At 47.5% G+C, this 27,025-nt stretch overlaps 1 protein-coding gene across 1 annotated transcript in view; it reads right to left on the reverse strand.

Annotated features, from left to right (window-relative positions):
- LOC147638134 (endonuclease 2-like) overlaps positions 1-27,025 on the reverse strand; it is an 86,654-nt gene that overhangs the window by 44,697 nt on the left and 14,932 nt on the right. Inside the window, exon 5 of the mRNA XM_086798745.1 lies at positions 13,100-13,155. Within this exon, the coding sequence (XP_086654871.1) occupies positions 13,100-13,155 (56 nt within the window). The remainder of the gene's footprint in view (positions 1-13,099; positions 13,156-27,025) is intronic.

A 27,025-nucleotide genomic window follows, 5' to 3' on the forward strand; every position in this document is an offset into this window, starting at 1 on the left:
CGGTGCCGGAACCAGGCGAGGCTGGCCCCTAATAAATCTGATGGCCTGACTGCCCTGCTCCATCTCATAGCCCATAGCAGGCCCTGACGAAGTCGACCAAGCAGCGGCACCCCACGTAAACATACCCTCTGGAGAGAGGGGGGCCAGAATACGCAGTATCCGCAGCCAAATCTGCTGTGCCTGAGGGCAGTCCCAAAGGCAATGTCTCTGTGTCTCCATAGGGTAGCCGCATCGGACGCAGGCCGCCGGAAGACCGCTGTAAACAAGCCAAGTGTCAACTGCTGAGCCCCTGTGGGCGACCAGCCCACTGAAAAGCCGAGATCCTGCGGGCCTGCCGACTAGCCCAGAGCCGAGCCCAGAAATCCTCCAGGAACTCCTGTGAGAGTCCCTGCAATCGCCAATGCCCCGCTGCCGCTGGAGAAACCGTCCTCCTCGCCGTCAAAATATGCCGTCCCAGCCGAACAGTATACTGGAAAAAGGTGATCTCTGTGGTCTCAAGGGATGCATAAGGATCATGCCACTCGTACTCCCCGGGGTCCCACTGTAGCCGGGCCAAGGGGCGCGCTGCATATGCCCATAAGCGCCAATCCGGGAGCACATCAGCAAGGTCGGGGTCAATATGCCACTTCCGAGAAGCGGCAGCCACTACCCGAATCCTCTGGAAGGTGCACTCTGCAACCAAAGGCGACTCCACCTCCACTCTCTGTAGTCTGCCCTCATCCTGAATCTCATAGTAGAGGCATCTGCCATCCTCAGTGCTAGCTCTGACAGCAATCAGGATCTCCAACTGCGTAAAGGCTCCCATCCACCGTGGGGCCACTGGCTCGAGAGGTGTGAACCACTCCTCTGTAAGTGCCTCCTGAATATCATCCCTCATAATCAACCCCCCTCTGAAGTGACTCAGCCTCTCCACCTGGATCTCCTCTGGTAGACTGCAGAAAGCCTGCCAGTCTCCAAAACTACGAGCTGGGCCTGCCGCTAAAGGTCCCCAGGCTAGACGAGGCCGAGAACCCAGCATATGACCCTGCTCCGTACGAACCGCTGGGCTCCAGATGAGCGGCTGCCTGGCCCGCTCCTCAACACAAGAAGGAGGCCGCTGAGAGAGCCCCGGTCTCAGCAGCTCCCAAGCTCTCAGGATACTCAAAGCAAATCTGTCCTCCCATCCTCTACTGAGGCCTGTCCTCCTCATCTCTATGAAGATCCAGCGAATCTCTGGTGCCCAAGTACCCCCTGCAGGGGGCGCCCGAGCCTGCAGTCGCTGCAAGAGGAGCTCTTTCCAAGGCTCAGCGCCTGGAAGCAACCCCCGAACAATAAGCTTCCCCAATAAGGCTCTACTCTGATCGACTGGATCTATAAGAATTGGTGGACACTCTTGATCCAAACAAGAGTAGAACCCTCAATCCTTCAAGCCAAAGGAAAGCTCACAAAACTCCATGTAAGCTAAGGATTCTACTTTTTAATTTCTAATCTATGGTTTTCTGATTTCTTTGCTTTTTTTAGTTGATTAAAGTGAATCTTGATATTATGCCTTGATGAAAAGGCCACCCCCTTCTCTTCCTTAAGAATTCAGCCCTTCTTTATTCTAAAATGAGTAACAAATAAATTGATTTAAACTTTTCTTAATGTTTACTCTTTAGAAAGTGAAAATTGAATAGATTAGAGTACTTTACTTCAAATTGGGATTAATTTTAAAGTGATATTAGAATGTAAAAATTGAGAAACGGTCATTCATACACAAAGGAGGCTATGGCAAAAAAATTTTGAATTTTGTGAAAAATAAAGTTTATTTTTTTGTTATTCTAAAAGAGTAATCCCAACCATTTGTGCATTTTAAAAGAAATATTTTTATTTACTCCATGTACATATTCACCTATGAATATGCATAGATATCATTGATATTAATTATTAAAATTAATTTCTATGCATAGAAAGATGCATATTGGAAATCTTTTTATTATAAAAGTGTTATTTTCATTGAATTTAATTTCTATGCATAGAAAAATGCATATTGAAAATCTTTTTATTATAAAAGTGTTATTTTCATTGAATTTAATTTCTATGCATAGAAAGATGCATATAGGAAATCTTTTTATTATAAAAGTGTTGTTTTCATTGAATTTAATTTCTATGCATAGAAAGATGCATATTGGAAATCTTTTTATTATAAAAGTGTTGTTTTCATTGAATTTAATTTTCATGCATAGAAAGATGGATAATGAAAATTTCTATTATAAAAGTGTTGTTTTCATTAAAATTAATTTATGCATAGAAAGATGCATAAAAGATTTATTTTTATTTCAAAAGTGTTATTTTCATTAAAATTGATTTTATGCATAGAAAGATGCATAAAATATTTATTTTTACTCCCAAACCGCCCTGAGCCAGCGGAAGTGTAATAACTGCCCATGCAACCTTTGCCCGAGCTGGCTGACCGTCCCGCCCAGACCACAGAAAGTTCCTGATCAGCCTCTGTACCTGGCTGATGCAAGAGCTCGAGAAGATCCAGCAAGACGTAATGTACCACATGGTCGCTAACAGCACCTGATTTGCCACCACCACCCTCCCAGCCAAGGATAGTCGAGCTGTACTCCAATACAATAGCTTCTTCCGAATGCTCAGAAGAAGAGGGGCAATCTGCTGCTCAGGTGACAAATCGAGGCCAATCTGGCATCCCAAATACCGCACTGCTGTGCCTGGAGGAATCCATCTAAAACCGGGGTCCGGGCTCCATGCCGGAGTGGGAGCACTACTGATCCAAAAGGCCACTGTCTTGCGCCAATTGATCAATGCTCCCGAAGCTGCACTAAAAACCTGGAGCGACTGCTCAGCCCGCATAAGATTGGCCTCTTGGCCATGCAGAAATAAGCCCGTGTCGTCTGCAAACTCAGCATCAAGCAAATCCTCCCCCCGGACTGGGAGCTGAAGTCCTCTCAAACCAACCTCCTTTGCCGTCAAATACATACTCATAGCCTCCGCAAAGAAGAGAAAAAGGAAAGGGGCGAGAGGACACCCCTGACGGACTGATCTGGTCAGCTCAAAACTCGGCCCCCGTTCTCCTGCAATCAGCACCTGGCTGCGAGCTGTGGAATACAAAGCTGCCACCCCTCTGATCCATCCTGGCTCAAAGCCCAGGCGAAGCATAGTGCCCTCTAAGAATCCCCAATCAACTCTATCGTATGCCTTCTCAAAATCGAGAAGCATCACGACCAAGTCCTCGCCAAGAAATCTAGCTCGGGCCGTCGCCTCCCAGAAAGTAAAGATGTTGTCAAGGATACTGCGCTCCTTGACAAATCCTGTCTGAGTAGCATGAATCAACTCCCCCAGGAAGGGCTGGATCCTCAAACTCAAGGCCTTTGCTAAGACCTTGTAGACAGTATTGAGGATCGTAATAGGCCTCCAATGCCGAATGTCATCTGATACTCCCTCCCCCTTGGGGATAAGATAGATCAAGCCCTCTGAAAAGCTCTGCGGCATCACCCCAGTGTCCAAAACATGCTGAAAGCCCCTGCGGATGCCTGGCCCCAAAAGGTCCCAATAGCGCATAAAAAAGGCCGGCGCCAGTCCGTCCTCCCCTGGGCAACTATGTCGCGGCAGGACCCTCAAGGCCTCGGCAAGCTCAATCTCTGACAGAGGCGCACCTAGAACTGTACGCATATGGTCTGTGACCCTCCTCTGCACATGGGCCCACACAGTCTGTCTGCAAACATCTCGATCCTCAGTGGCTGGCTCCGCTGAAAGCAGGTCACTATAAAAAGCAGTGGCAATGGCTCTGATCTCCCCGAGCTCAGTAGCTACCGATCCATCCGGTCTACCAAGCTGGCGGACTCCTGCTCGCGCATGACGGGGTCCAGTGATCTCAAAAAACTCCCCAGTCACTCTATCACCAAGCTGCGTCCACTGAGAGGCCTGACGACAATAGTAAAACTCATGTCTCTGCTCCTCTACCTCTCTAACCTCCTGGCGTGCCTGGCTCAACTGGGACGCCACCCACTCACATGCAGGCTGCTGCTCCTGAAGGCGCTGTAGCGAAGCAAGGCTGCGTCTCAGCCGTTGCTCCCGCTCGCGAATCTCTCCCAGACGTGTCAAAGCTGCAGCGTGCAGAAAAGAGCTAAGATCAATGAGTCCCTGGGCACACTGGCCCGCTGCATCCTGGTCAGAGCACTGACTATCATGCCAGATCCTCTCAATATCCTCAGCGAGACTGGGATCTGCAAGTACCCTCTCTGGGATCCTCAACTGCAAGCTGGGCTCCCGTGTCCCCTCCTCCAATGTCAATATAACTGGCGCATGATCTGAAAATGAGGTGCCAGCGAGAATGCCGACGGAGCCCCCTCGCTCCCCTAACCAATCGCCCACATAAAAGCGATCAATCCGTGATAGATTAGTCCCTCCCTGCCGGCGATCCGACCGAGAGAAACTAAGACTGTCCTGAGACCGGGAGAAAGCCCCATGCTGCCATGCATCAGTGATCCTCAGTGACATGCAAAACCGGTCCCAAGCTGCAAGCTCCGTGCCGTGCACTGTAACATGACTGCCTCCCACCCTATCTGCCGGGTCCTCAAGCATGTTGAAGTCTCCCCCAACACACCAATGTGCGGCCTCTGGCAATGCATCTGTAACCTGAGTCCAGAACTCTGCTCTGGCACTAGCATGATTGGGCGCATAGATGTTGAATGACATACTGTGCTCTACCAGGCACAATGATCCCTCGATCCACAATGGCCTGCCGCCATACATCTGCAATAACCATGCATACTCCTCCCTGTCCACCCAAAGGACCAAACCCTGCAGACCAAAAAGTGTCCCATCTACCAGGCATCACCGAACCGTATCTCCGGATCCTGCTCTCACCCAAGTGGTGCTCCTGCATCATCAAAATGTCAATGCTGCCACCAACCAGGCATCTCTGAAGCTCCTGCCTCAAGCAACCTCGATAGCGTATAAAGTGTGCTCCGCCAAGGCCCTGTACATTCCATGAGATGATCCTCATGGATGCCCTGCTGAGGTGGGTGCTGTCTCAGTCGTGCGGCGGGCCTTCGCAAGCGGCTTGGATGGAGAGTAGTCCCCATCCGAACGGCTGCGAATCTGCCCACCCGGTGTACTGCAAGAATCCCGGATCAGGCGCCAGTGGCTGTGGCCCATGGCGACTACCTCCTGCTCTGACAGAGAAACCTCGTGTATACTCACATATCCAGGGTCGCGTGCCAAGTCTGCCACGATGCGCACGACCAGATGCCGAATCCCTGAGGTATCCACACTCCCGGGATCCAAGAAAAAATGAGCCATCTCCCAAAGTCGGCCTATCACATCTGTCACCTCCAGATCGCTCATGTGGTGAGAAAACTCAACTGCCTGAGTCTTCAAAGTGCTGAGAGCGAGCTCTAGAGTCCACTCCCGATCACAAGGTCCACATAGAGGGAACGAGAAGGCCACCGCTGAGTCTAGTGCCTCCTCCCCGCGGGCCGGAGGTATCACTACATGGACTCGAATGGGTGCTGGCTCATGGGGGCCCTCTGCTCCAAAAAGCCGTGTAAAGGTATAATCAAAGGCCTCCGAGCGCTGTCTAATGCCAAGGCGACTCAGCCGACTGCGGATAGATGAAATCCGTGAGGCCCTAATCCGCATAGGTCTCCTCTGTGATGCTCGAGCGAGGTCAGTGCTCAGCGCTCTCCGGACTGCAGGTGAGCGCCAGGGAACTGCCAGGTCTCCCGGGAAGGTGAGGCGGGCGGAGGGGGAGGAGGGGGAGGCGAAGGAGGTGGAGAGGGAGCCGCTGCCGAAACCGGAGCGGGGGCGGGAGGAGGCGAAGGTGGAAACGAGGCGGTGGGAGGGGACGGGGGTGGGGGGGGTGAAGGAGGGGGAGCTGGCATCTCCTGGTCCTCGGTCGCTGCAGGGGTCTCCTCCTGAAGGGGAGCAAAGCTGTTCCTCACGGGAACCCAGTGAGGCTGAGTCTGTGGCTGCTGCTGCAGCGGTCTCTGGGCGTGCTGCTGTGGCTGTCTCCCTCGGCGGCGCCCCTGTCCAGGCTGCCACTCCGAGGTCTCTGTGGCCTGAGCAGGCGTCCCTGAGGCAGCCTGCCGAGCCGAATCTGTGGGCGGGCCATCAGTAGCCTGCTGCTGTGGTGAGGGTCGAGGTCTCCTGCGAGGGCAGGCCTTGGCCAGATGACCGACCTGCCTGCAAATGAAGCACTGGTTCGGGAGCCCCGAGAACTCCACTCTCTGATCTATCCACCCCCCCCCTATCCTAGGTAGCTGAATGACCTTAGGAAGGGAGGAGATGTCAGACACCAACACTCTGACCGAAGGTAGCCCAGCTGCTCTGGCCACCACTGAAGCTGCTGAGGGGCCCGTCTCTAGTACCGAGCCCACCAATGCTCCGAGCCTAGAGAGGAGCGGAAGATACTCCCGACGGAGCCCAGGGAAACAAATTGTAATATGGAAGAGGCGCTCTCCCTGCTCCGCCGCTGCTGGGTCAAATCCATGCTGCCAAGGTCTGAAGAAAGCCCGAGCACCCCTGATGTTCAGAGGACTCATGGCAAGGACCTTGGCAACGCTCTGGGCGGCCTCGAACTCGATCTGATAATGGCCCCGGCCCAGGAGCTGTACATCCAGGATCTTGCCCACATCTGCAAGAAGGCGAGCCTGAAGAAGATCCCTGATCTCCCCTCTGCTGGGGCGAGTGCCGACTATACGGCAGATGGTGGAATGAGCCTGGAGGCGTTCCACCTCTGCGGTGAGGCTCGCTTCCTCTTCCGGCGAAAGAGAAAGCCAGATGGGGGTGTCCTCGGGGGCGGGCGAGGGGGCTGCGGATGAGTCCCTCTGAGGCGAGGCGGGAGGAGTCTCCATCAGAGTCTGAAGCTCAGGCGTAGGCGAGGCGAAAGCGGAAATCCTGCAAGAAGCGGGCTGCACACAGAGAGGCGGAAGACCGGAGGAAAAAAGGAAAGCAAAACCCCCAGGGGGGCGGAAAACAGCACGAGAGGGAGGGGGGTTTAAAAATAAAAAAATAAAATAAATAAAAAATAAAAAAAACGGGGGGGGGGGGGGGGGGCGGCAGCTGCGCAATGAGGCGGGGAGGAGATGGCTGCGCGAATGAGGCGGGGAGGATAGCGAATGAGGCAAGGAGGAGATAGGCGAATGAGGCGGGGAGGAGAGCGAATGAGGCGAGGAGATAGCTGCACGAAAGAGGCGAATGCTGGCGGAGGGGGGTCAGGGCGAAGCAGAGGAGAGATGGGCGCGAAGCAGGGGATGGGGCGAAAAGACGAGGAGGCGAGGAGGGAAGGGGCGGGAAGGCGAGGAGGGAGCGCAGCAGCGAGGGATGGGGCGCAGCAGCGAAGCAGGCGAAGGGGGGAGGAGAGACGGGCGGCGGGCAGAGCAACAAGGGGAGGGGCGCAGGAACTACAGCAGGCGGGGGGGGGGGGGGGGGGGGGGGGGGGGGGCAAGAGCAGGCGTAATGGCGGGGGGGGCGCTGGTGTGCAGGTCGCGCAGGCAGGGATGGGGCGTAGCTTCAGCGAGCAGTCCTCCGTCCACAAACTGGTCGGCCTTCTGATGCTTTTGCTGCTGTGGATGGCCGCCTACTCTATGCTGTCCTACAGCCTGAATAGGGCTGTGTTTTTGCTGAATCTGGCCGCCCTTATGCTCTCCCAGATCTGGTCTTTTGATTGCCCACCACTGGATCCCCCCTTGTGCACCTTCATCCACCCTGATTTGGCTGCTTTTGAAGCACCAACAGGCCATCTTGCGTGCTTGCTCTGTCCGCCCTCTACTTCGTGCGAATGGTCCTCTTTCTTGCCCTTTGGCTGAGCGCACCTTGCACACATAAGAGCTATGTGGTGTAGAATTTGTAAGACAGTCGTGACGAAAAAAGCACATACCTGAGTGAAAACGCTGATGATGATGGGGTTCTTTATGATGGATCTCCACGCCCTTATGAGAGAAAAAATTGTACCCTTTCTTTTGTCAACGTAACGCTCTGATACCAATGTAACATGAGTGCTTGCGGAAGCGTGTTTATTATTGATTGATTGTGATTAGCACCTAATCAAAGGCTTAAACTCATGCACAACAAACTACTACTTCTTCATGCTCAATACACAATACAAAGAGATGACCTAAACTACCATGTATTACTAGCATGAAGTATATACAATGCTAAATAGAGATACCCAATGGTAGCACTGCTCCTGAGTTCTGAATGACTCGATGACTGACTAATCGATGAATGAATATGGCTAAGGCCTATACTACTATTTCTAGTGTCTAATGTTGGTGAGTTGGATACCAACCCTAATAATTATGTCCAACTGAGTGTGTTCACACAATAACCTAGTAACTTTGTCCACACTTGCATGCTCATTGGGTGCCTCGACAATATTACAATGAACTGGCACAAAAGCCCTTACAAACACATGAATCCAGCCACGTACTCGACCTCTGAGCTGGCCAGTGGGTAGAAGCATGTCCACATCACACTCAGGAGAGTGTGCATGTGACACTAGGCCATGGAGGCAAGGCCAGTACCCCACCTAAAGGAAGATGGAATGGGTCATGCACTAACACCGTCACACTTTCGTGTTACTACCATTAGGACTGCTTAGGTTCCACAACTATCCCCGCCTCCAAGGTGATTCACAGATTATGCAACAACATAGAACAACCTTCTTCCTACTAGCACTATGTCCCCAATGTGACTTCTCCCCACCAGCACAGATAAAGTGACCCTAGAGGGACCACAGTGGGAGCCCTCGTCCCCTCCCCAAAAAAAAAAACTTTATACATTCCACCTCCCTAGAGGGTTGTCACATGCACTCTGCACTGTAGTGCATGGTGACAAACTGGCTCATCATCATCAATGCAACATTGTAACAGTATTAGTACCATTTAGGATGATATTTCTCGTACGCCGTGACCCCATTGTAATCCTCAGTCCAGGATAAGTCAAGCACGAGCTACGTAGGTCATTCTCACCCATAGCAAGTCAGTCAGTTAGTCTAAGTCCCTTAACCCACTTAAAGAGATGCATTCATGCATATACAATCAGTAGAAACCTTAGGGTTTGCATCAGAAAGCATGCATATACAATCAGTAGAAACCTTAGGGTTTGCATCAGAAAGCATTCTGCATATTGCACATCATTCATCCATTGCATCTAGACCATGGCAAACACCCCAGATATCATCTAGTATTTATCAGTATATTTACTAGGAATTTTCTGGTATTTTTCCCATCATTTTCAGCATTTTACACATCATTTAGGCATTTATGGTGGACATGAGCAATCGGCCAGCTCAGTAGCCAGCCGACTGGCTCATGGTGTCCATATAAATAGAGTACTTGCATATTCAGCCATTCATTCATCATATTCAGCAAAGGAGCATTCAAGCACTTGTCATCCTCAGCACTAGGAGCATAAGCGATTGCAGTTTCAGCCATCTTCTCTCAGCGTTTTCCTCCTACAGCAATAGGCGCATCAACGCATGAGCATTCAGCCCCTGCATCAGCAAAACGCAGCAATTTCAGCATTCAGCCTTGCGTTTTCTGCATCCATACAGTTTTCAGCATTCATCTATTCATCGTTTTGCTCCAGCCACTTGGTGATGGTAAAACGCAGCATTCATATTCATTTACAGCATTCATACTCAATCTAGAACAATCCCAAACAGCCCCTCTCTCAGCCCTAGCTTTGCATCCCTCCCTCATTCCATTGGGAAGAGTGCATAGGCTCGAGATTGGACATCTTTGGTGTTTCTACAGCAGTGTACAGTTCAGCCCAACACTTGGTCTTTAGAGGTCTTGCGTTTGGCTTATCGGCAGTCAAGTCTCTTTAAAGATAATAAAGCAAATACTATCTCGGTAACGGGATAGGGGGCCCTTCAGTGGGTAATTCGGGACCCCATATGGTGTACAATTCTCGTATCTCTTTAAAGTTTTAAGTCATAAAAGTGGATTGCTAAACTTGCGAAACTCAGGATACAGAAGACGGTGTGAGCATTTGTGTGACAGGATCCTCCAATACGAATACTTCCATTGCATGTTACATTCGTATCAGATTCAACTTGTCCACACACACCGTATCCTAGCGTGAGGGCATCCTTGGATGGTCAGATTGCGTTCCGGCACGACCACCGACTTCAGCATCATGTCTACAGAGGAGAGCACCCATCAGCCGGAAGAAGTCTCCCCCGAAGGAGACCTTGATCTTCCGACTACTACAGAGCAGACACCATAGCTCTACTCAGAGCTCAGAACCAGCTTCTCATGGAGCGTCTCCAACTCTTGGAGGCAACAGCAGCACGTCCTCCTCCGCCTCCAGCAACCCCCGACTACATCTCCCTCTTCTTTCAAATGGAACAACAAAGAAGAGAAGACGAGACTCGAAGGAGAGAAGAAAAAGCAAAAGCAGAAGTAAGAAAACAACAAGAAAAAGCAGAAAGACGAGACTATGAGAAAGCCCAACGCAGGATCGACGAAGACCGGCGTCAGGCTGAACTCGCCGCTCGGGAGCACCAACAAGAGCTTGATCGAGAACGTATGTTACTCGAGCACCAAAGGGAAAAGGAGGCTATTCATCTTAGATACCAGCACCTCTCTTCAGCATCCCCCGCCTCAGGTGCCAACAGCCAGCAATCCGCAGCATCAACTACCGTCATTCGCAGTCAACCAAATTTCAATAGTAAGTGTGATCATTTAGCAGTTAATCAGTTTATTCATCAATTTACTGCTCATTTTCCATTAGCTAGGATCACAGATCCTCAGGATAGAGTCCACGTAGCAGCTCCCCATTTCACTGGTGAGACAGTCACTTGGTGGCAGCATTGGTCTAATTTGTATACAGACCAGACCACAGGTGTCACAGCTTTTAGCTTGGATACATTTGTCCATGACCTGAAGACCAGATTCCTCCCGCCCCAGTACATGACCGGTTTGGCAAATAAGTTCTATGGACTCATAGAAATCATACAGAATGGATCCCTAGTGCTTCAATTTTCCGGCAAGGTTATTACTTTAGCACATCAGTTAGAGCTATCTACGCAGGCCAAGATGGAACAATTCATTCGTGGATTGGATCCTAACATTCGGTTCACAGTTCGTAACTTTGAACCCAGTACATATGACCGGGCTTTGACTCTTGCTCAGAATGAAGAAATGAAGATGAACGGAGGCAAGCCCAAGCAGTCATCACAGTCCAGTACCAAACCCCAACTGGAGAAGGGTAATTCGTCTTCTAAAGACACTAAGACAAACAACAGTCCTAGCTCTAGTTCAGGGGGTAAGGAATCCAAGCCTAAGAAAACCCCTAAGGAAAAGGCTAAAGCAGGCATCACTGGAGGCTATCTTCCTCCAGAGGAGCAAAGGCAGTATCAATTAGAAAACCGATGTTTTTTCTGTCATATCATTGGGCATGGTAAGAAGGATTGTCCAAAAAGGCAAGCAGAGCAAGCCTCCAAAGAGCCTTCTGCCACAGTTGCCGCAGTATCCCCCGCTCCTCCAGACCCGCCTACTACCACAAACGCAGTTCAGATCTTACCTTCTATGCATCCCATGCCATCCTGCGTTTTTTTCCTATTTTTTGAGTTCTCAACGTTGCACATTGAGCTGCAAGCTAACCTTCAATGCAAACTAACCTATCTCTCGTGACTTGTCGGTTTCATTGATGCAAACTAACCTATCTCTCGTGACTTGTCGATTTCATTGATGCAAACTAACCTTTGTGTTTTGTGCAATAAATACAATTTAAATGAACATGGCTCACGACAGTATGAGATCTAGCAAAGGTCTCCCAAGGCACAAAAGAAGGCCAAGTTTTCGTTCAATGTGGAGACTTGAAAACACAAGTCCGAGACTTTGTTCCAAAGCAACTCTTGGAGAGCTTACAGAAGGGAATAAACTTGAAACCCATGGATTATAATGTTGGTTTCTATCATTTGAAAAAGGCTCCCCCAAGATGGTCTATGGTAGAGCCTTTGGACTGTATACATTAATAGACTTAAAGATAAGATGCTTATGTGAGAACATATTTACTGAACTAGGTTGGTAGAAAGGCATGGCTTCCCATGAAGGAAGATGACCCTTTGTGATTAGTTGTGTCTCAGACATGATCCGTTGCTCAGGTCGTGAATTTTTATGTATGCCTTTTAAGAATACTTAGATAATAGCAAATGCGTCCTCTTATCTTTCCCTAATCATAACCAACTCTAATACCATGTTCAGATGCATCTCAACAACCCATGCTTCAAAAAGACGAATGCACCCCTGAAAACCGAGTGTGGTTTCCATGTTTGGAGATTACACTATCAAATCCCCACGGATCTCCTCGTAGAGCAATCCTGAAACACGACTCGAAACCTACAAAACAAAGCCAAACAACGTGAAGGGGGTGCATGCCTGACTCACTATCAAATCCCCATGGATCTTCTCATAGAGCAATCCTGAAACACGACTCGAAACCTGCAAAACACAGCCAAACAATGTGAAGGGGGTGCAGGCCTAACTCACCACCCAACCATGACAGCCATGGGCAAAAACCCACAAGTCTTGGCTGTCCCCACCAAGCCATGAGCTCAGCTAACTAGCAAGACGCACCGACCAATCTCTACCCTATGACGTCCCATACCGCCACGGAGCTACCCTTGCGGGCCTCAAGACTGCTACCAGCCTCAACTGCATGAAGCAGGTGCACGTCTACACTAGATCCAGGCTCCTGACGGTAGAGCTCTCGCAAAGACTCGCGAAACTCTATGACCAACAGACTAACCTTGGCCACCCTTTTATAGGCTCTTGGCCGGTCACCGAACGTCCACACTTGGGCGCTCGCCCATCCACACTTGGGTGCCTGCCCATCAGTCTATCCCTAGCCCAGCTCGCTAATCAGCCTGCCTAGCTCCAAGCTTCTCCAAGCCTTGAAGCTAGTCTTATGTGCGTGTTCCACACGGTAGATACACTCTGTGCACATGACATACACAATCTTAACTTTGGTAGTTACAGGGTAAATGAAGTTCACAAGTGGCTCTCTAATCCATGATGTGCATTAGTTTGAACTTTTTACTTAGCAAAAGAAAATTAACTATGAAATGAGGTAGAAGCATCCTAAAGAGCACAAGAAACAAGACCTGATGGATGTCTCCCATGAAATGAGCAAGGAACAAAAGTGCTTCCGTTAAGTTATCTGTAGTTCACAAAAATTCAAATGTAAGGACGGAATAATACATACATACATATCATATACATACTTTATATATTTGTCTACACACATATACATATATTAGCACACATATGTGTGTATACATATACACGTATATACATAAATATATATGTGTATACACACACATATATATGTATGTATGTATGTATATGTATGTATCTATGTATGTATGTATACACACACATATATATGTATGTATGTATATAAGTATATATATACATATACAGGAAGGGATAGAAAGCCCTCATGTGTTGGGGTAAAGGCATTATGCCCACCCTTATAGTGTGTACTAGCCCATAAGTTTTATAGTACATAGTACACTTAGTACTTTTAATGTACTAAGTGCACTATGTGTACTAGAGCAAATATACATGTGTGATAGGGGAGTCACACACTCATACTGTGAGTTGACTTATCCCCACATGTCCTTCTCTGTGTATGTCTCCCACATGAAACCCTAACTCCCTCCCTTCAACTGGTATCAGAGCCTACAGGTGAGGATTGGTGTGTTGCTTCTGCTGAAGCTTCAAGGCACGATTCGAGCTGTTGATCCCTGTCGGCGAGATTTGAAGCTTCTCCTCCTTTTGGCCCACATTCTCCATCTTCCAGCCGACCAGGCCGTCGAGACAACAAAACTGCTACGCACGCCATTGAGAACGCTGGTGTTAGCACGTTGACTGTAGAAGAGCTGCGTGTGGTGTCGCCTGGGTGTGCTGCGTGTGCAGAACTGGTTGCGGGGGTCAGCCAGTTGCAGCCGAGGGCTGGTTTACAGAGCCGGCAGCCGTGAGGAGTAGCAGGGACAGCCGTGGGGCAGCGTCAGCAGCCGTGAAGAGCCGACAGGCTGTGGAGAGTCTGTGAGCATTCACATTCACAACGGGCGGCGCTAAGCCCACTTTGAGGCCTACGTGGCAGGAGCTTAGCGCGCAGCTGGAGGAGTCGGGTGCCGTGCGGCAGAGGCTCTGTTCCATCGTGATAGCGCAACTCCTCCTCATCCGCCTCTGTGTTGTCAAGTCCAATAGATGCACGTCTCTTGCCACAGGTAGCGTCGGACTCGTCCATTGCCAGGATACCCCGCCCACGAGTGTTGTCGTGTGTGGGTCTGATTTGCCACTACCTACCAGCTCACTCATAGTCAACCCCTTCTAATCAGCGCTGCCTGTCTACATCACCTGCACGAATACAGCTGCCTGTCTACATCACCTGCACGAATTCAGCTGCCCTCTCAATACCTGCACAGCAGCAGCATCATCAGTTCACAAATCAGAGCAAATACGACTCCTCCCTTTCTGAAACAAAAATCAGAAATTGTCTGAGGTATTTTGCTTCAATTTTTTGGGATTTTGCATGTCCTTTTTCATCAATTGAGCAGGTACAAGTCCAAATGGCTCAGATTTTGAGCAAAATTGGCAAAATTGGGTGACATTAGTCACATTCCGGGTCAATTTGCAGGAAATCGGGTGTCAACATTTGGGGCTTTTGATGTAATTGTGCCATTGGGCATTCATACATGCTGTATGATGTGAGCAATCTCACATTCGGGGCTAAATTGCAGGAAATTGGAGTGCAGATCAAAGGGCTTTTGTGCCAATTGGGTTGATTTGCATGCAGGCACTGGCATTTGATGCTTTGGGCAATGTGTTGATGCCTGTCAAGCACTCAATGTGCCAGTAAATCAAGGGGCTTTTATGTATTGGATGTATATGTGGCCAGGGGGAAGCATTGTGAAGACTCTGGATGCCTTCATGTGCATTAATGTACCATTCATGATCAGAAATTGATCTTGAATTAAGGGGCTTTTCAAGATTTTGTGCTTGTTGAGCTTGGCAAAGCAGCAGGGAAGACTTTTATGCCTTGAACCCTCAGAAATCCACTTGCAGTCAAGGGGCTTTTGCTCAATTTCTATCCGGGACTGTTGTATGCAGTGGTGGAGACTGTCAAGGTCTGATTTTCACTCATTTGGACAGCCAAGAGAGCATTTATTGCTATTGTACTTGCTGGTACAAATTTGGTACAACTTTGTACAAGTTTTGGCATGGCTGTACATTGATTTGAGTGAGGAAAAGGCTCATTTTCAGCTGCTGTACTTGCCGGTACAGATTTGGTACATCATTGGTGAGCACTTAGTACTGTTGTACAGTACTTTGGAAGGGGAACAGAGCACATCTAAGGTGCTGTCATAAATCTGCAGCAACCAGATTTTGGTGATTTTATCACATACAGTGGGAGTAGAGTTGCATTTGTGCTTCCGCAATGGGAGATAAACTTTGGGAGAACAACTGTGAGCACTTTGTGTGCCTTTGGTGCAGTGTTTGCACATCTTGCAGGGAGTCAGGCATTGACAAAGGTTGCATATTGCTATGGCAACCACAGGTGAGAGCTCTTCATTGCTTCACATCAAGAAGCTTGAAGGCTCACATAATTATGACATTTGGCAAACCCAGTGCTATAATGTGTTGCTCCAGAAGAAGCAGCACAAGCCCATCAAAGAAAGGGGTGTAATGCCCGCTTCTCTTACTGCTGAAGAATGGGAAGATATGGATGAGCTGGCAAGATCTACTATCATGTTGTCTGTGTCAGACTCTTTACTTTTCAGCATTCGTGAAGAGAAGACAGCTTGGGGAACGTGGCAAAGATTGCAGGACTTGTATGCCCCGCAAAGTGCCTCAAGCAAAGTGTATTGGTTGAAGAAACTCATAGGTCTTCAAATGAAGGAAGGGGCATCTATGACAGCCCATCTAAATGAGTTTAATGGTGTTGTCAGCCAGGTCATCAATCAAAAGTTGGCAATGGACGATGAGTTCAAAGCCACCTTTCTCTTATGCACTTTGCCAGAGAGTTGGGACACATTCAGGACAGCCACTAGCAATTCAAATGCTATGCTGTCATATGCAGATGTAGAGGGTGCTCTCCTTCAAGAGGAGATGAACAGGAAGAACAACTCTGTTGGAAAGTCCAATGCAATGAATGCACGTGGGAGATCCCAGCAAGAGGTAAAAGCCAAGAACGGGGAAGGAGCAAGTCCCGCTCCAAAAAGGACTTGGAATGCCATTATTGTGGCAAGAAGGGACACTTCAAAAAGCAATGCTACAAATGGAAGAATGATCAAAAGGAAAAGGGCAAAGGCAAAGAAAAAGACAAAGATGAAGCCAAAGATGCAAAGCCAAAGGGCAAAAGTGGAGTCAAGATTGAAGAAGTCAATGTGTCACATGCAGGTGACAATGAGGATGAAGTCCTATTCACGTCTTCACTTGATGCCCATTCACTCCTTGCAGGAGATGGTCATGGTATGCACTCGTGGATCATTGATTCAGGTGCCTCCTTTCATGTCACAGGTTGCAGAGACTTGTTTGTCAGGTATACTGCTGGCAATGAAGGAGTAGTTTATTTGGGTGACAACCATGCATGCAAGATTCTTGGCAGAGGTGATGTGAGGCTTGTGTTTTCAGATGGCTCAGAGCTTATGCTCTATGATGTCAAGCATGTGCCTGAGATCAAGAAGAACCTGCTTTCTACTGGACAGCTTGATGATGCTGATTATGTTACCACATTTGGTAGTGGAAAGTGGAAGATTAGTAAGGGCTCACTGGTTGTTGCCAGAGGCTCTAAGGTGGACACTCTTTACTTCATGCATGCTGGTGTTTGTCACCATGCTAATGTAAATGCAACCGAGCTGCCGGAAATCTCTATGTGGCATAGCCGGTTGGGACACATGAGTGTCAAAGGAATGGAGCAATTGTCTCGTTTTGGTTACTCGCCTTCTCTAAAGTTCTCAAGTTTTCAGTTTTGTGAGCATTGTATATATGGCAGGCAACTCCAGTGCCCCCACAAGAAAGCTCTTGGACAGAAAGATGCTCAATTAGAGCTTGTGCATACAGATGTATGTGAGATGTCTCAGCTTTCTTTGGGAGGGGCAAAATATATTGTGTCTTTTATTGATGATGCCACGCACAAGGTGTGGGTTTATCCTCTTCGTTTGAAGAGTGATACATTCTCAGTGTTTGAGAAGTTTGTTGCTCATGTTGAGAATCAAACTGGCAAAACACTGAAGGCTTTGCGTTCCGACAATGCTTAAGGCATCAAGAAGGAGCTCTCTACTCCTTATGATCCTCCACAAAACGGGACAGCAGAGAGGATGAACAGGACCATTCAGGAGAAGGTCCGTTCTATGTTGTCACATGCTGTGTTACCTCATGGTTTTTGGGCTGAAGCTGTTATGACAGTCGTTCATCTTATAAACAGGTCACCTAACACGAGGCTTGGTGGGAAAGAGCCAGAGGAAGTATGGGCAAGGAAGCCTCCGTCCTACAAGCACTTGAGAGTGTTTGGTTGTGTTGCGTACGTGCACATACGCAGAAAAATACGCACCAAACTTGATCCTAAGTCTCACAAATGCATATTCCTAGGATATGGTGACAGAGGTGAAATGGGGTATAGACTTTGGGATCCAATGAATAGAAAGATTATACGCAGCAATGATGTCATTTTTGATGAAACATGCATGTATAAGGAGCCTGCGAGGCAACAGGAGCCTGGCAAAGTCATCTTTGATGATGATGGACATCATGGACAACAACCAAGGGCTGTAAATCAGCCATTACAGCAACAAAACCAGCCCTTAAATGGTGCTGAAAATGGTCCAAATGGACAGCCAGAGATGGCAGAAGATATCCCTATGGATATTCCACAGTTAGAGGATATACCGGGCATGATCTTTCAACCTTATGGCATGGAACAGGAGCCACCAATAGGTGATATGCAGGCTGGACAGCGACCTGCAAATGATGGTCATTGGGTACGGAGGTCCACAAGACCCTCCAGACCCCCTGACACGTTTGTTCCAGGGGTTGACTACTTGATGCTCACTGACTGTGGGAAGCCCTCATGTTATAAGGAGGCTTTACAGAGGGCAGACAAGGCTCTTTGGGAGCGTGCTATGAAGTCAGAGATGGATTCTCTGCACAAAAATGGAACATGGAAGTTGGTGCATTTGCCTACAGGCAAGAAGGTTTTGCCATGCAAGTGGGTTTACAGGCTCAAAGTTGCACCTGATGCAAAGCCAAGATACAAAGCCAGGTTAGTGGCTAAGGGCTTCAAGCAGGAATATGGTGTGGACTTTGATGAGATCTTCTCTCCAGTGGTAAAAATGACCACACTTAGAGCTGTATTAGCTTTGGTTGCTCATGATGATCTGGATTTGATTCAGATGGATGTGAAGACTGCTCTTCTTGACGGTGATCTCCATGAGGAGATATATATGCAACAGCCAGAGGGTTATGCAGTGAATGGAAAGGAGAAGCTTGTATGCAAGCTAAAAAAGAGTCTTTATGGGCTCAAACAGGCACCAAGGGAATGGTATCATAAATTTGATACATTCATGAAATCCCAAGATTTCAGGAGGAGTGACATAGATCACTGCTTATACACCAAGAAAGCTTTGGATGGCAGTCTATTGATTCTCATCTTGTATGTTGATGATATGAAGGATTTGGGTGATGCAAATCACATTTTGGGTATGCGGATACTTCGGGACAGAAATCAGCTGTGTTGTATTTGTCTCAGAAGGAATACATTGGCAAAGTTTTGCACAGGTTCAATATGGATGGGGGGAAGAAGACTAGTACTCCTTTGCCTCCATATGTGAAACTCAGTGCTATGGACAGCCCACAGTCGGATAGTGACAGGGCTGATATGGCCAAGATTCCGTATGCTTCAGCTTGTGGCAGTCTCATGTATGCCATGGTTGCTACCAGGCCGGACATTGCATTTGCAGTGGGAGTGGGTTACTAGATACATGGCCAAACCTGGCAAGAAGCATTGGGAAGCAGTGAAAGGTGTCATGAGATACCTGAAGGGCACACAGGATATGTGCATCTGCTTTGGCAAACAGGATGCATTAGTGCATGGTTACACGGATTCGGATTATGCCGGTCATCCAGATAACCGGAAGTCTACTACCGGTTATGTGTTTACATTCACAGGAGGTGCTGTGTCATGGATATCCAAGATGCAGAAGTGCACTGCCTTATCTACTACAGAGGCCGAGTATATTGCAGCCACAGAGGCTTGCAAGGAGGCATTATGGCTATCTCGGTTTAGTGGTTGATTTGGGTTATACAGGGGATATTCCATTGTTGCATTGTGACCAGTCAGAGTGCCATCCAGTTGGCAAAGAACCCTGTCTTTCATGCAAAGACGAAGCATGTGGATGTGAAGTATCACTTCATCAGAGAGGTGATAGAGAACAAGCAAATTCAGCTTGTTAAGATTCACACGGATGACAACCCGGCTGATCTGTTGACAAAGAGTTTGCCTCCGGAGCGGTTTGCCCATTGCAGACACTTGATGGGCATTGGATGAGGCCAGTTTCAGCCTTGATATGGCCTTGTATATTATCATGTACATGCTGATTTTTTCTTTTCCTTCATTTAAGGGCACTTTGCCTTTAAGTGGAAGGTTGTTGGGGTAAGGGCATTATGCCCACCCTTATAGTGTGTACTAGCCCATAAGTTTTATAGTACATAGTACACTTAGTACTTTTAATGTACTAAGTGCACTATGTGTACTAGAGCAAATATACATGTGTGATAGGGGAGTCACACACTCATACTGTGAGTTGACTTATCCCCACATGTCTCTCTCTCTCTCCCTTCTTCTCTGTGTATGTCTCCCACATGAAACCCTAACTCTCTCCCTTCACTCATGATCATTCTGTTACAAATTTGAAAGGTGTTTAATGCCTTGTAGATTGATGATGACCCTTGTTCACAATACAAATTGTATTAAAATTGTTGGTGGGTAACTCCTTGAAGCTTTGACATAGGTGTTATTGGTATTGTGGGTGATGATGACATGTTAAATACTGAGCTAGTCTATTATTGGTGTAAGTGTTTGTACCTATTTATGTTGTCATGTAAGGAGATTAATGTTGTGGATATGTGTGTGTGTGTGTGTGTGTGTGTGTGTGTACACATACACATACATACATACATACATACATATAATATATTTATGTATATATATACACATGTATATACATATATACATGTATATACATATATGTGTGTGTGTGTGTGTGTGTGTGTGTGTACACATACATACATACGTACATACATATAATATATATGTGTATACATGTATATATATATATATATATATATATTTATTTATTTATTTATTTATTTATTTATTTATATATAGACATGTATATATATATATATATATATATATATATATATATATATACATGTCTATATATATATATATATATATATATACACACATATATATATACATATATGTATATACATGTATATATGTATAAATATACATATATACATGTATATATATACCTAGATGAATCCAGAAACATGCCCAAATTCACCTTTTAGGAACGTGCATGTTATATACTCATGGTAGTCAACCCACAAGACTATATACCTATCAACTCCATTATGCATAGTATGGACTAGATACTACGACATCCCCACTAGCGTCATCAGTGCCCAATAGTGGGTATAGAACTCTGTATCAAGATATACTTTCACACACGATGTATATATCTATATACATATATATATGTATATATATTATATATGTATACATATACATATATATATGTATATGTATACATATACATATATATATGTATACATATATACGTATGGACTAGATACTACGACATCCCCACTAGCGTCATCAGTGCCCAATAGTGGGTGTAGAACTCTGTATCAAGATATACTTTCACACACGATGTATATATCTATATACATGTATATATGTATATATATGTATACATATGCACATATATATGTATACATATATACATGTGTATACATATATACATATATACATATATACATATATACACATGTATATACATATATACATGTGTATACATATATTGTCACATGCACTCTGCACTCAGTGCATGGTGACAGACTGGCTCATCATCAGCAGTGCAACATTTGTACATTATTAGAACCCAGTAGCATGATAATTGTCGTACGCCATGACCCCATTGTACATCCTCAGTCTAGGATAATTCAGGCACGAGCTACGTAGGTCATTCCTCAACCTTAGCGGGTGGGTCAGTCAGTCAAGTCCCTTAACCCACTTGGAGAGAATCATTCATGCATGTAGAGTCAGTAGAAGCCTTAGGATTTGCATCATAATGCACTCTGCATCCTGCATAATATGCATTTATATGCCTGTGCATCATTTAGAACATCCTAGAAGCCTTAGGGAATTTACTAGGATTTATCTAGTATTTTTTCCATATTTTATGGTATTTATTTGGCATTTATTGTCATTTACAAACATAAAGTTTATTAAATTATGACCAGCCAACTTGACCAACCCCTATCTGGTATAAATAGGCTTGCATAGGGCTTAGTTTCTCATTCAGTCTTCAGTGTGCTAAGAGCCTTCCTCCTCAGCCCTAGGAGTACCCTTGCCTTCAGCACTAGACTAGTCTCATCCAGCCCTTGGAGTACTTGAGTTTGCTTCAGCCAGCCCTGGTTCTCCAACGCATGCAGTTCAGTAGTCCCTACAGCCATAAGCGCAGCCATACAGTACATCTACAGGCCCAAATCAGCAAATACACCTGCGTTTTCTGCATATAAACCAGCCGCCTGCAGTTCAGTCCCCTACAGTCTGCGTTTACAGATCTACAGCAGCCTACAGTCTGCGTTTCAGTCCAGCATCAGCCCTACAGTCTGCGTTTCAGTCCAGCATCAGTCCTACAGCCGTAATCAGCCCTACAGACCTGCGTTTGCAGATTTCCAGCAGTTTCAGCCTTGATTCATCAGTCTACATCAGTATCCAGCACTCAGTGCATCATCCAGGCATACACCAGTCATCTGGTAAAGGTGTTCTATCATTCATAAGCATTTACAGCATTCTAACATAGCTTAGAGCAGTCCACCGCCTTCTTTTCTCAGCCTCAGGTGGTGCAGCCCTTCCTCATGCCCTTGGGAAGGGTGCATAGGCTCGAGATCAGTTCATTGAGGTGTTTCTACAACCGTGTACAGTTCAGCCAGGCTTCAGATCCTCCGAGATCTTGCGTTTGACTTATCTACAGTCCACAGTCATTCTCTCTAAAGTAATAAAGCAAATACTATCTCGTTATCGGGATAGGGGGGCCTTCAGTGGGGTGATTTGGGACCCAATCTGGTGTACAGTTCTCATATATCTCTCTCATATCTCTTTAAAGTTTGAAGTATTAAAGTGGATTGCTAAACTCACGAACCTCAGGATACAGAAGACGGTGTGAGCATTTGTGTGACAGGATCTTCCAATACAAAGACTTCCGCTGCATATCACGTTGGTATCAAATTCAGATTGTCCACACACACCGCCGTATCCTAGCGTGGGGGCATCCTTGCATGGTTAGATTGCATTCTGGCACGACCACTGACTTCAGCATCATGTCTACAGAAGAGAGTACTCATCAGCCGGAAGACGTCTCCCCCGAAGGAGACCATGTTCTTCCACCTACAGCAGACACCATAGCTCTTCTGAGAGCTCAGAACCAGCTGCTCATGGAACGTCTCCACCTCTTGGAGGCAGCAGCAGCACGTCCTTCTCCGCCTCTAGCAACACTCGACTACATCTCCCTCCTTTCAGATGGAACAACAAAGGAGAGAGGATGAGGCCCGAAGAAAAGAAGAAAAAGCAGAAAGACGGGACTATGAGGAAGCCCCACGCGGGATCGATGAAGACCAGCGTCAGGCTGAACTCGCCGCTCGGGAACACCATGAGCTTGATTGAGAACGTATGTTACTCGAGCACCAACACGAAAAGGAGGCCATACACTTGAGGTATCAGCAGCTCTCCTCAGTCTCCCCAGTCATAGGTGTCACCAGCCAGCAGCATCAACCACCGTCATTCGCAATCAACCAAACTTCAGTAAGTATGATGGTAAGTGTGATCATTCATCAGTTAATAGAATTATTCATCAATTTAATGCTCATTTTCCATTAACTAGGATCACAGACCCACAAGATAAAGTCCAATTAGCAGCTCCCCATCTCACTGGTGAGGCAGTCACTTGGTGGCAGCATTGGTCTAGTATTCATACAGACCAGACCACAGGTGTCAAAACCTTTGACTGGGACATCTTTGTCCATGACCTGAAGACCACATTTCTCCCGCCCCAGTACATGACCGGTCTGAAAGATGAGTTCTATGGACTCAAACAGAATGGATCCCCAGTGCTTCAGTTTTCCGGTAAGGTTATTACTTTAGCACAGCAGTTAGGGTTATCTCCGCACGCTAAGATGGAGCAATTCATTCGTGGATTGGACTCTTAACATTCGGTTCACAGTTCGTAACTTTGAACCAAGTACATATGACCGGGTTCTGACTCTCGCTCAGAATGAAGAAATGAAGTTGAACGGGGGCAAGCCTGTCACCAATTGGCCGACCATTTGGTCCATCTCCAGTTTTTGTGTCTCGTTCACTTGAGGCCAGGCCAGTGTCTCATGTGAAGAGGCCAGTATTCTTGCTTGACATGGATGGGAGCCAGACTGGTGCCACCCGTGTGTTAGCAGGATGGTGTTGTATGGACGGGAGCCAGACTGGTGCCACCCGTGTATGACCTGGACTGTGTTCTATCCATGGGATTGTCACGCCATGGAAGAGCGAGTATTCGTGCCGTGTCTTGCCTATGGGACTGTCACTCCATAGGGAGGCTCGTGCCTGGAACTGTGTCTTACCTATGGGACTGTCACTCCATAGGAAGACCAAGATTTATGTTTTACGTCGTGCCATTTTTGTGCCGACACATATTTTGTACTTGTTCCATGAACGGGAGATATGTCCATGATACTATTTGCACATGCACTCATGTTCTGCAGGTTTGAAACTGTTTTCGCATGACTTGTATTTTTGTGTTTGCCTGCTTGACGTGTTACTTACTGAGCGGGGACACCTGCCAGTGAGTCGTAAAGTTTGCTCTGTCTTCTGACAAGTTTTGTTGCATGTGAGCAGGTGGTAAGTGTATTGCACATGTTGGTTTAATACTTTAATCTCTAACCTTTCATTTTATAAGGTTATATGTTCACACTCACTTAAAAGTGGGCACTCACTTAAAAGTGGGCACCCACTTAGGGGCCAAGGTGGGGAGCCTCACTTAACTTGTGTGTGTGTGGGGGTGGGTGCATGGTCACCTACCCACACCACCATGGAACTGGCCGCCCACATGCAAGCGTGGGGAGCCAACCAAATCTAATTGTTTACTCCCCCTCCAACATTTACAAAAAGGAGCCACCACCTCTATCGTAGGAGTCAGCCGGCGTCCATCTCTTGCGCTCATTTTCCGACAGGCGCCTGCCATCTCCATCAGAGCTGCTGCGCTCCACCTCTGTCTCCTATCTGCAGGCAGCTGTTTTTCCTCCCCTACCAGGCGACTGTTGTTCCTTCAGCGGGCGACTGCATCTCTGCAAGCTGCGCTGCCTCTTCTCTTGCAAGCAGTTGTGGGCCATCTCCAGCAGGCGCTGCACCCCATCTTCAGCAGGCTGCGCCTGTCCACCAGCAGGCTGCCCACTACACAGTAGGCGGCTGTGCAGGCTACAGCCAGGTGGCTGTGCACAGCAACCAGGCCCCTCCTATCCATCAGGCGGCTGTTTTCCCCATCCTCTCAGGCGGCTGTGCCCTCAGCAGGTGTCTGCGCCTATTTACCAGCCTGCTGCCCACTCTTGCCAGCGGCTGTGTGCCACCCTCCACAGGCAGCTGCCTACTCAGCAAAGCGGCTGTGCACTCCATCACCAACAAGGCTGCTATGCTCTGCATACTGGTGGCAGCAGTGCCCTGCATCATACAGGCAGCTCTTGCTCTATCTCCTTCAGGTGACTTCACCACTCATCTACTTGCAGCCATAGGCGGCTACGCCTGCCCACAGCTGGCGACTGCGCCGCATGCCTCTCCTCCCATACAAGCTTTTGTGTTCTTCACCAGGCAGCTGTATCACTAGGCGGCTGTAGCAAGACAAGCTACGCCTCCTCCACAAGAAGGCGACTGAGTCCTGCACAGTAGGTGGTTGTGCCTCCTTTCCATAGGCGGCGTCTTCTTTCTTCAAGTGGCTACATCTTCAACATAGGCAGCTCCTCCTCCTCCTCTTCGACAAGCTGCTGTGTCTTGGTGTCCTCCACTAGTAGCTGCACACAGACAGACACATCCGGGTATTGGTCTTCCATCTGCAAGCTACCAGTGGGGAACTCTCCGCGGAGTCCAGTGAAGGCACAGGACCGTAGAGACTGGACCACTCAAGTGGTCGCTCTACTTCGAACGTCGACTTCGAGCCTTTTTGTTTGGTACTGTATTCATTTGTACATGGACATCATCTGGTTCTTTGAACCCATGGAGCATTGTATTTGTTAAATACTCCCAATAAATATATCATATATTGAGGGGGGGGTCGGCCCGTTCCCCGGCCCAGTGCTCGTGTCCATCTATCTCATTTCATTTCATTTCAATTTCAAGTTGTCATTAAGTTGTCCATTTCAAATTGTGATATTAAGTTGTGCTATTACGCGTGTGGGTGTCCAACGAAGTCTATTCCCACTTGACGGGATCGGTTTCCTTGGTATCAGAGCACGGTTGTTTCTCTCTTCTTAGTGGGGAAACGAACCTGTGTATTGGACACCCCGCTTCTAGCACACTTAACACAATGGACAGCCAAGGAGACCCTTTGGAAGTGCCTAATTCGAGGGGTCCATCTAGTGCCTCGCGTGGTTCTGATGCTCTGCAAGGAAGGCACAAGCCCCTTGAAAGGGTTAATGATAGTGAATCAAAGGGTCAACTGTCTCGAGGAAAGACAGTCATGCTAGAAGAAGAGCCTGATGCAATGAGGGCTGAATTGGAACATATGAGAAAGCTTTTGCAGGCACAAGAGCAAGAGCTAAAATTTTTGCATGAAGATCTCCATGTGCAAAGTGCCATTGAAGCAAGGAAAGCTGATGCAATGGTAGATGTGACTTTTGAGTGCATGGTACGGGAAGTGGGCAAGAAGCCAAGGGAGTTGGCACTTGCCTACCTCCTCCGCAAAGGTGACCTCAAAGAGGGGGACGACGGAGAGCTGAAATTCAAAAATCCACCTCGCTTGAAGCATGGAGATCCCGCATCTCAAAGGTTGAGGTCTTTTATGCAAAAGGAAGAGGTGACAGTCACCTCTCGTCATGAGTCTTCTCCACAAGGCACAAAGCCTGACAGGTATATGTATGCTAGTGCTCATGGAGGGCATTCAAGACATGTATCCCATGGTAGGGGTGATAGGTCTAAAACTAGAAGACATGTATCCCATGGTAAGGGTGATAGATCTAAAACTAGAAGAGCTTTGCCCACTGAATTGTCTCATGGAGAGACATTGCCTTATGCAGGAAAGTCACATGTATCTGACTCTCAAGTTCGTGGAGCACATGCCACCGTGCCTCATGAAACTTCTATGATGACCCATGGAGCCCATGCAGATAGGGCTGCCCCGTTGGATAAGGGGAAAAGAAAAAGAGAAGACCATGAGCCTCATGCCAGAAAGCTCAAAGAATTTAAAGCAGGTGACAAATCTGTTAAGTTTGATGTTTTTCATGGAGAGCATGATGCTTCCAAAGTGTTAGCATTTGTGGCACAGTTTGACATTGCTTTTAGCGATGAGAACTTCACTGAGAAGTCTAAAGTACGCCATGCTAGCATGTTTTTGAAAGGGACCGCTGCTCATTGGTGGATCACTGAAAAGATCAATAAGGACCCCATTTGCACCTGGAAGGAATTTAAGGATAGATTCTATGCTCAGTTTTTGCCACCAAATGCGGAGAAAACTCTCACCCAAAAGTGGGACAGA

The sequence above is a fragment of the Cibotium barometz genome, chromosome 5 (assembly GCF_041138505.1).
Source record: "Cibotium barometz isolate CiBa-2024 chromosome 5, ASM4113850v1, whole genome shotgun sequence".
NCBI classification, from domain to species: domain Eukaryota; kingdom Viridiplantae; phylum Streptophyta; class Polypodiopsida; order Cyatheales; family Cibotiaceae; genus Cibotium; species Cibotium barometz.